The 11,327-nt window shown below is 35.4% G+C and overlaps 1 protein-coding gene across 1 annotated transcript; it reads left to right on the top strand.

The window, feature by feature from the left end:
• Positions 1-2,358: 2,358 nt before the first annotated feature.
• LOC111509827 (endocuticle structural glycoprotein SgAbd-4) lies at positions 2,359-10,036 on the top strand. The gene is made up of 3 exons (XM_023165657.2): positions 2,359-2,608; positions 7,235-7,368; positions 9,682-10,036. The coding sequence occupies exons 1-3, from the start codon at positions 2,597-2,599 to the stop codon at positions 9,947-9,949; spliced, it is 414 nt and encodes a 137-aa protein (XP_023021425.1). The 5' UTR covers positions 2,359-2,596; the 3' UTR covers positions 9,950-10,036.
• The last annotated feature ends 1,291 nt before the right edge of the window (positions 10,037-11,327 follow it).

Genomic DNA, 11,327 nt, shown 5'->3' with positions numbered 1-11,327 from the left:
GAATCTTTTCAAATGAATTACTAAAATACGGGGAAACTTATAGATTGATAAGGACTTTGTACATTTTCTCCTTTGTTTGCACCTCGAACACATTGGTTTTTCATCTCCATCCAGAGTTTCCTCTCTTGTGAAAGAATCTAAGCAATGTGACAAACTCACTTGGCCAGATCTTTGTGGTATGGGAAGGGACAAATCCCAGAAAGGATCAAAGGTTACTGATGAGTGTCCACAGTGTATTTTAATTGACCAACGAAATAGTCTACAATCTTGGAGTTGTTCATATTCAAATATCGCTGCCAGGACTCTTGTGCTTTTCCGTTATCGCTCAATTTTTCGTCAATCTCAGTTAGGATCGGTTCAGGTTTCTCAGTAATTTTGTTGAAGTCCTCATGTAAACCTTCTAAAAGATATCGAAGGAATTCGTGGGCGTCTTGATGGGCAGAACCCATGTATCGAGGGGCAAATTTTTGAATCTGATTTTTGAAGTAGACTGTATTAATTACTCTATCAGATGAATCTTCTGACCATAATTCCTTAATAACTTCTGCGAACGATTTGATTAAAACCCCTTTCATACTAGAAATACTAGTATTGATATCTTCCATGTATGCATTATTTTTTAGGTATTCCAGCAACTATCCCGTGTTTGATGAACATTGGATTATACTGTTCATGAAACAGGTGTTTCCAAGATTTTTTAAACCATTGAACCCAAGAGTTTTGATTGTGGAACGTATCACCGATCTATTGTTACAACTACGTTTGCCACTACTATCTTCTTCTGAGTAAACACGGATAGAATGATTCACCCCTTCATTGGACTGGTAGGATAAGGAATTCGAAGCAAAACTGATCAAAACTGAATTAGATATTAGTTCTTTTGAGGGCTCAGCCAGAGGACCAAACTCAGCCTCATTTAGAGTTCCCACTTCCTTTTCTGTCAGAGCTTGACGGTTTTGCTGCGAGTCTTCCACCAAACTGCACATCTCCAGTTCTTGCACTGTCTGTACATGCCGATATATTTTGTTCATGGGAAACATTGATAATTCATTTAGGGTTTTTAATTGAGGAATTGTACCTAAACATGAAGCTGCATTTCCTCTTTGAATCAGAATGCTAATTTTTTGAATCAAGAAAGAGGTAGCTCTTGGGTCATTCGTTTCTTTGGATAGAGAATTAGGAAAAGTCTGGAATTTACGAAATTGAATGTAAGAACTGCGAGTCAAAATATTATGGACAGACAAAAAGATCTATTGAAGTAAGATATAAGGAACACTTAGCACACCTAAAACTGAAAATGCAGCATTCGCCCATCATATTTTGCAACAAAACCATTCCATAGACTTCAGTTCATTAAGATTAGTTAGACAAGTTAACAACTACAACTAACAACTAACAACTACAGGCCTATGAGAGTGTGGAAAAAAATAAACACAATAATATTATGAATAACGATGACGGACCTATACCAAAGAGCATACTATATAGCTTGTTAAAATAAAATGATGTTGTTGGGTTATTGATTTCTACATAAGGACACATTGCAAAAATAAATTTGGATAGGCAATATTGTGAAATTAATTTTTATATAGCTGAAAATTGTTTTAAATAAACATATATTGTGAAATAATAGATAAGTCAAAATTGTAAAATTAATTTAGGTTGGAATACCTGTATGGTTGATACGCCTGGATGGTTTACCTGTATGGGTTACCTTTAAAACATAAATAGGGATAGCTCACATTAGTTTATAGTTTTAATCTTCCTCTTTGAAGATGATCACTTGGTGATCGAAACACGTGTCGAGGTGTTTAAAATAACGATTTGGTGTTGGGAAAAAACTCCAATAATATTCATTACTACACCAAAAATTCCAAACAGTCCATCATAGACTCATAAAAACAGATAACAGATATATTATGGGCGCGATAAGTGATTTCCCGGATTCATTTAATGAACAAGCTCGAACATCAGTTACATTTATTATGCCAGTTTTTCTCTATCGACACACAGAAAAAATTGTATTCCATGTTCAATTTCAATTTGGTAAAACTTTTCTAAATAATGCTCGATATTCTTTCATATAGTCTGAATTTAAGTGTTCGAGTAGTTCTAATAAATGAGATGTTTGTATTTTCCTGCCAACACTCACAATCATTCAATACATTTCAGTTTTTCATTCCACGCATAGTGTCTGAGGCCGTTTCCATTGAACAATATTTCAAACGCATATGTTGACATCTCAAAGGTGTGATTGCCAACTGTGCCTATGAAGTCAATATCCGCTGTTCTAGGAATGCAGTGAGTCATAACACCACGATTTTAACACCCTGTAAAATTAATGTATTGTAAAGCATTCTAATCCTCACCACACCTTTCAATTTATTACGGTACATCATCTTCACAATCCTCGTGACCTTTTACCAGCAGATGCATTAAACTTAAATAAATGCATAAAAAAAAATGTGCGAAAGATTTGAGGGGAGAACTGTGATGATTACATGATCTCGAGTGGCGGTCCAGTATATATATATAAATTAGATTCCTGAATGCAACGATTTGTGTTTAGTGTACAAGTGATCACAGCGGCCTAATCATGATATCACTGGTGAGTGAGTTAGTGACAGGCATATCGGGGGTAGTGCCTCATATCATGTACAGACTTGTTCAATTGATCACCTAATTATTTTCAGTTATTTATTCAGTTACGGCATTGCAAATTTTCAAAAACTAATTTACAAATTCACACGTATGTACTACAACCAGCAGCTAGAACTATCAGCTCAAAATTCTACCTATAGACTCATTCTGGCCATTCTTGGTAGATTTCTGTATTTCTTGTTCTCTTTAGATTGACATTTAAAGTTATGAGTTCGACAAGTTCCGGGAAGTTAATGCTACCGTTGATTATTATTTTGTAAATTAAAGAAAGATCTGATTCTAATCTTCCATGAGCTAGAGTATTCAAGTTAAGAAGGTCTAGTATATTTTAATAGTTATACTAGCTTTTTCCCGCGGCTCCGCTCGCATTTATGCCGTTAAATAAGTGTCAGTACCATAGAAATGAATCAATGCGATAACTATATTTTAATGCTTGGCTGGAATTATCAATTTTTGAGAATTATTATAAATGATGAAGTTTCGAAAATTTAAAATATGCTTTATTGAATTGCAACAACAAAGTTAAAGTAATTAAGTGGCATCTAACCACAAAAATGACACCTAACCTAAAAATAAAAATGATAGAAGAATATAACGATAAATATAGAAAAATTCCAAACAGCTGAAACTATTAGCAGGAGAGTCCACGATGCAAAATTTAATCAAGCGCGTCAGATTTTCTAAGGGGGGTTGAGTGAAACAAAAAAAAGCTCTCATTCAATAATCTAACGATTTCAATCTGATGCAAACTCGCGGCCATTATTATAATGTGCAAAAAAATTCGTCATTTTGAAATACTGAAGCGCGTCAGATATATATGGTTCATCTTTATGTTTTAGACGTGCCGTCTCATAATCTGACGATTATCTACAGACATTCGCTCAATCTGACAAAAACAATATTTTTTTATTTTTTTTTTATTCATTGAACTGAATTGATTGAAAAGCTCAGGAAATGAAGAGAAGAGAAATGAAACTTTCTATGTTTTTTACCACTTTTATTTGTATAAGTTTGAAAATGTCTTTATAGGACGAAACTGCAGTAACGTTAGTTACGAATAAAAGTGGTAAAAAACATAGAAAGTTCAATTTCTCTTTTCTTCATAATGATTTCCTACAATCAATTAATTGATTAATTAATCATCTTCATCTTCATCACGAACGAGTCTCTGTAATCAGCTGTGATGGCGTCATGGCAACAGAATTCAGAGTGGGGATGGAGTGAGATAGAGAAAAAGTGAATAGAGGATAGAAGAATAGAAACTCGGAGAGGGAAATATAGGTATCACACAGCTGCACGCAATAAACTTTATCGACGAATTTTTGATATTTCGGGTTGCGTAAATCGTCAGATTATATATTTTTTGTTATCCTTGAATTATTTACTTCAAAATAGAAAAAAAATCAGCTACGCCTGGGAATGTCGAAATGAAGTTATTTTTTACAACTTTGCTATCCTCCCCTTTCTTTGCGTCACTCTCAAATTGTCAGATTACTGGAATATACACTTTTTAGCAGGTAATTAACTCACCCTACCTCAATCTGATGCGCTCGAGAATTTCTGATGAATAATTTTATTTACTAATCTGATCCTTTTTTCCTCACAGGCGGTGGAGGTACTTAACCGGGTACAAGGTATCCCCCTGTATATGAATGTGCCGCGCTTTAGTAAATCCCGAAATCCCCGCTTGGGCTCCCCTATTATATAGTCAATTGGATTGGATTGGATATTGTCGTGACTGTGACTGATACAGTGCGACGGTATTACTATACTAAGGGTGGGAACTTCATTACTGGAATGCTAGATGACGTTAGAGTAGCTGGATAGATTTTGAGATTTTTTTTGACAAACAATTGTTTTATCTTACATATAAAATATATTTTTTTCTATTCTTGTTACTTCTGATACCTCCAAAAATATGTGTACAAAATTTCATGATTGGTTGAGTAGTTTTCGCGTGAAACCGTAACAAACAGACTCACATTCGCATTTATAAAATTAGTAGGGAAGTAGGGATTCATCAATATGATATCCCTTGGTTTGAACATTTTCAAGCATATCAATATCCACATTATATGAAGGGCACCAAATTGTGGAGTTGTATCCGATTATTGATCTAACAATTGAGCAATACATGATTTTTAAGGAAGAGAGAGATAATTTCTCTGCTGATCTGAGAGTAAAACCTAACATTTTTAGTGCTCTGGAAGCAAAAAATGGCAATATAGGGTACGAATGACATTTTTAGGTTGGGAGTGATTCCTAAATCTTTGATTGTATTTGTTGATTCCAGTTCCGATTGCTTGAATTTATATAGATAAATTATGTTTTTTTGTTTCGGAAAAAAGTCAATTTATAACATCTGCCTATATTCAGTTGCAATGAGTTTATATTACATCAGCGTTAGATAAATCGCACTGTAATGATTGAGGATCAGATGAGTCATGAATAACTTTAAACATCTTCAGATCATCAACAAACAGAAACTATAGGGAATAACATCTTTCGAATTGTTTACAAATAGGTTGAAAAATAATGGTCCTAAATGAGATCCCTGCGGTACACCAGATGGAAATGTGATTGAGGAAGATACTGAGTTACCATATTTCACATATTGGACTCTGTAGACAAGATAATTTTCAATCCATTTCAAAATGTTTTCCTGAATACCTACAGCGTTTATTTTATGCATTTTTATGTTTAGTTTATGTGATTTACACGGTCGAATGCCTTTGACAAATCTGTGTGAAGAAAATCAACCTAGTGTCTATTTTTGAAAGCATTTATTATGAAGTGTTGATAAATGGGCAGATTTGTACTGGTAGATCTACCACGACTGAATCAATGTTGCTGATTTATTATTGTATGTCTAGAATCTCATGACAGCTTTTTTGTTATTACACTATCTAACGATTTGGGTAATTCAGATTTATTTTTTTTTTGGTCCTTTGGGAGCTGTCTGACTTGTCCATTTAGTCCAAGTCTCCAGAAAACATTGCAGCCTCTTGGGCTTATTGCGTTTATTCTCCCATCTTCCCATGCCACCCATTCCATCAGTCTCGTTCCCTGTACTAGTTTGTACAGGTTCTCTGTTGGATGTTCGTAATATTCTTCTGGACGTAATTTTGTACGTCCATATATTGCCTGCCTCCTGTGATTCAGAGCCTCACATTCGCATAAAATATGTAGAGCTGTTTCTCTCCCTTCGATGCATAATCTGCACCTGAGGTCTCCGTTGTACAGCCTCATTTTATTCAGGTGTCCTCTAAGCGGACAATGACCGGTTAGTAGCCCTGTAATTATTCTGAGCCGGTCCCTACTATATTGAAGTAGTACTTCGGTTCCTTTCTCGGACGATTCCCTAATAAGGTTCTACTGTGTTTGTTGTCAGGTACTTTTGTCCAGTACTCTGTGTGCTTCTTATTGATCCATGTCCTAATCTGGTTTCGTATCAATGATTTTGGTACCCTCAGAGCTGGTTCAGGACCTATATATGAAGTTGATGATCCGTGTCTAGCGCATTCATCAGCTTTATCATTACCTGTGATTCCTGAATGTCCTGGCACCCAGTACAAAGTTAATTTGTTCCTGTTTACAAGTTCTTTTCTGTTCTTTATAACATTCCCAGACCAGTTTTGAAGTCACCTTCGCCTGGAAGATGGATGTGTATAGTCCTAGCGGATTACAGATTGATAATTTTTAATGTCATTATGTGATCCACTTTTATAAATAGGTTTCGGAAAACTATTTTTCCAATAATCTGGAAAGATGGAAGATCTCAAAGAAATGCTGAATATCATTTGAGCCAGGATAGAAATGCGTTTCAATTGAGAATACCGGGATTCCATCGGAACCTGCAGATAACTGCCAGGGTAATGACACGACCAGTCCAATAATTTCTTCAACATCAACGCTATAACTACATCTCACTGAATTTATATTCTGGAATTTGATCAACTGTTTCATCACTATAGACAGATGAGAAATAGTGTGCAGAAAGATTTACAATATCATTGCTTTTTTCGCCGAGAGTCATTATAATACATTTTGGGTGGTGGGGATTGTGATTTTTTTGTTAATAATGAATTGAAAGGTAAAATCTTCGGGAGAGATTAATTTTTGAAAAAGGAAGTTTTTAGTCTTCAACTTCTCCATGTTGATACAAAAAATATGGGAATCTTTCAATTTAAACAAGAATCCTGTGGCTGGGATTTATTCAAATAAGCGAATGAATGATATTTTGGTACTGTCATCGATGACATGGGTGGATTCGACCCGTTCCGTGGCAAAAAGTCGTAATTATGAACGAATTGAATGTTTCTTCTTATAATGTTATCCGTAGTTGCTATTGAAGAGCCGATAAGGCAAGTGTCTTACGGCTAAACATCCGATGTCTAGTAGTGAGGATGACATTGTTCCCTGTTAGTGAAAGTTTACTTCTTTCAATAATTATATTGTGCAGAAATCCTGTAAATTATATCTGATTTGATTCCATTACTGATGTTTGGATTACAAGTGTTTTTCATATAATTCTCTCCTGAAAATATACCATTTCAATTTGAACTGATTTCAGGTGGTCTTTTTAACCGTTATTGGATGCGCTATAGGACAATACAGACCAGGGGTAGTTCCTAGTCCAGGACAGGTTATCCGTATAATCAGTCAAACTCAAGACGGGCCAAATCCGGATGGGTCATATGCATGGAGGTAGGTTGTAATGTCAATATTTTTCATTCATTTGAAGTAATTTTTTTCACACAAAAGTTCTTGATGCCATTGGCATATAATCATTATTGGAAATGTAAGGTTTTGGCTTTCTGCTTTCTTATCTTCATACGAAAAATAGTAAGGACCTACGAAAAAAATCTGAGGATCTTCCGAAGATAAAAAGAAAGCAATCGATTGAAAATTGGACCTTTCACAAGGATGTGTAGTGCAAAAAAGTCAGTTAATACTATTCAATAATATTTATTGAAGGACGAATCTATCATATTCTGGGGAGAAACGTATGCTTTTGTTCTCAAAAGTGGAAAAGTGGAAATGGTCAAATTTATCAGACGGTAATGAGGTAATAAAACTTATTATATCAGCTTTGACTTACTGCTGAATCCTAACAGAGTATTTTTAATTCTCATTTAATTACAATGTTAACCAAACGTATGAAATTTTACTTTTTTCAGCGGAGAAAACTCAGCTTTACCTCACATCGGGTAGTCATAGGAAACTTGTTAAAATTGAGAGGGATTTTGTGTCTGAAATTAACTTTTTTGCATGATCCGCACATCTTTGTGAAGATTTAAATTTGAAATTATTCGCTTTCTCCCTTCTTTTGGAAAATTTTCAATGTTTTTCTGTGTGAAGATAAAAAAGTAGACAGCCAAAACTTTTTTGTCATAAAAAGAATATTTCCCTTTGGAATTATAATTTTTACATTCAAAAATAGTCAAAATCCTGTACCCTTTTGAACATATCAGTTTGCATAAAATGTAATTTTGTTCAATTCAATATTCTGATACTTTTCTCAATAATTTTCATGCCTAACAAAAAAAATTGTGATGTTTGTTCGAACAACTCGGGGGTGAATCGAAATTCTTTTTGAGAAAAAAAAACTAGAATCACTTTCAAAACTTCGGTTAGATCAGTCTACAGGGATATCCTATTGAAATTTTTGCCAATAAAAATTCCTGAATAAAAATACATTATCTATACTACCTGTCAAATTTCTACACGGTAAATTAATTACTCGGACTATTCACATATTCAGGAACAACCCATAAGACTGAAGAATAATGAATAACAAATTTTATCTGAGCTATTTTTCACCTACTTTCAAAATCTGTCCTGATTTCCAATTTCCCAGTTGCAAACTAAATTCAATAAAAAGGAACAATTCGACTATTTAATCATTGAGCAGTAATCCCGAATTTTCACATCTATTGATTTCTAAACATTTCAAAAATGTTTCTTATTAGTCAGTGGACTATGCTTGAAGACGGGCAGCAAACAAATCTCAAGAAATGAACTTTAAGTGTTCAAGCCATCTCTAATTTATCTACATAGTAGGTTGAACGGACTGATGCCTATCAAAAAACAACTACTCCACTGGCTAATACCACGAACATCGTTTGATTATATCCGACAGGCGTCAGTGCAGGAATCTTCACAGAAAATTTCCTGCATATGCAATTGGCAATACAACTGAAAGAGTCGAGTTCAATTTTGGAACAAGCACACTTGCAGACCCGTTTCGGGCTCCTTAGCCACTCATCAGTGCAAGATAGTGACCATCATCGACCTAAAGTCAATGATATTCCATAATTGAAAATTGAAATTTTTTCAGAGTATTTCATTCCTCGTATTAAGTTGGAGCGAGCATCAAAAATGTCACTCCATCTAGTGGCGAGGTACTAACCAACTGCATATCCGTAATTTGCCCGATTCCTCTGAATAAGGAAGAAAAACTTGCACTGATGAGTGGGTAATGAGCCCGAAACCGGTCTGCAAGTGTGCCCGTTCCAAAATTGAAGATCGACTCTTTCAGTTGTATGCCTAATCGCATATGCAGGAAATTTTCTGTGTTTGTGACGGGCTTGAAAATTCAAAGTTGCCTCCATTAGATTAATTTCAAAAAGTTTGAGTTATGTATCTACCTTTTCCAAATGCAATACGTGATAATCGTAATTGAACTCATGCCCCTCTGTCAAGAGATGATTCGCAAATGTTGAATTGTTCTTCCCATTCAAAAAATCGTCTATGATCTTTTATTCTTTTGGAAAAAGTTTTTGCGGTTTGTCCGATATAAAGATGCTATGATATAAAGATGCTTTCGTATGGCGAAACACGTGTCTCACATCGAAGTGTTTTTCAAAATACGTTTTAATGGATTTTCATCAAGTTTAGGTCAGTTCTATCATTTTTTTTCAAATATTCATGTCACCGAACTGTTTCACAAAAAATGTTTCTGAAAATGTTTGAAAATGTTTCTGAAAATATATAAAACTGACATATATGGCATTTCAGTTACGAGGCCGAAAATGGTATTGCAGCTAGGGAGCAGGGTCGCCCGAAAGCAGCTGATATTCTTGAAGCTCAAGGCGAATTCAAGTTTACCGCTCTTGACGGTACTCCTATTCAGGTAACCTACCTTGCTGATGAAAACGGGTTCCAACCCCAAGGAGCACATCTCCCAACTCCACCACCAATTCCAGCAGCTATTTTAAGATCCTTGGAATACAACGCCGCCCATCCTGAAGAGGATCAAGAAAGACCTGCTTACCGCCGACCTTGATTGTGATTCATGTCTCCAAATGCTGTGTTGTTTGATAATTTATAAATGTGATCTTTTATGTAATATACTATTTTGAATTGTGTATAATTCTCAGAAGTGTATTTAATGAGAGTTATTTCAGTGGAGTTCGAAAGAATAGTGGATTCCATCGAAATAATATAATGACAAAATATAAAAAATCGAGAGTTTTTTTCTCAAGAGAACGGTAGTTTCCACATTTCTTCATTATGAATACTTTTTTCCAAGGGCAAAACACAAACACTACAGGAAAATCCTTAGAGCACTCTAAGAGCGGTGGCTGTGTGAAAGTAGCGATTTACATTGGATTTGAATAGCTGGAGGATAAATTCATTCGTTCTCAGGAAGTTAATTCCACATTACCACAGTTCTCCAAATGAAAGAGTTTTCGAATAGTGGAGTTCGAGGTGTAGTGAGTTGAACCTCAAAACGATGATCAGTCACAGTCCGTCGCATATTTCTGATATGTACCGCTCCTGGTGTAAGCAAATACAAAGTCACTTGAAAACCTCCCGTAGAAGTATCTATTAAGGGAAACAATTCTCCAACATTTCTCCGTTATTCCAGAATATCAAGGTTGCAATAAGGCGAATAGCTTTTTTCTGGATGGAATCCAGCAGCTTCAGGGTATGTTGAGGGGCGGAGCCTCATACATGCGACCAATACCGGGAACTGAAACTGAAAATATATCAGTTCACTACCAGAAAGTGAGAGGCTTCCGCACGAAGCATAATGAATTTTCCCATAGCATAATTTCTGATAACTGGAATGTGATATGTATATCAGAAACATGGATGAATGATATTTTTTTTGATAACGAACTGAGTGATTCACGCTACCTGATATTTCGAAATGACAAAAACTACAGTATCTCCAGTGTGAACCGCGGTGGAGGTGTCTCATGCTGTATTAAAGCAAAATTCAAACCAGTACTTATCTCTAAGAGTATGAATATCGATTTTGAGTGGTTATCTCTCAAAATCTCTATGAAAGATCTCGACGTCACGATCTGTTGTGTGTACATAACATCGGGAGCGAATTCAACGGTATATGAACAGTTTTCTGAATCCCTGGAATTGGCACAGTTGCCCCCAATACACAAAAGCGGTTATAAGAACAAAGTAAGACACTATAGACAAATAACAGTCTTACCAGCTTTGTCGAAGATATTTGAAAGGGCTCATCATGAAAGGCTTTTCATGATGAGCGTTAATTAGCCGTTTCTGGCAAACTATTCAACGGATCAGCCTGAAAATTCCACAGGATGCATAAGTCAATATGACCTACACGCCTAAAATATTTTAGACGAAGCCGCGTTGTCGCTTCTACTATAAAGTAGCGGCTTCTTTGATTTTTCAAA

Source organism: Leptinotarsa decemlineata, unplaced genomic scaffold (assembly GCF_025532065.1).
Source record: "Leptinotarsa decemlineata unplaced genomic scaffold, Ldec_3_MD MMD2_tig00000505_RagTag_RagTag, whole genome shotgun sequence".
In the NCBI taxonomy this organism is placed as follows: domain Eukaryota; kingdom Metazoa; phylum Arthropoda; class Insecta; order Coleoptera; family Chrysomelidae; genus Leptinotarsa; species Leptinotarsa decemlineata.
Note: the sequence above shows the minus strand (reverse complement) of the source record. Positions and strands in the feature narration are given on the sequence as shown.

Excerpts from the sequence above, each read along its gene's own strand:
- LOC111509827 (XM_023165657.2), top strand. Across the intron at positions 7,369-9,681 it reads GATGGGTCATATGCATGGAG|TTACGAGGCCGAAAATGGTA; the intron begins GTAGGTTGTAAT and ends ATGGCATTTCAG.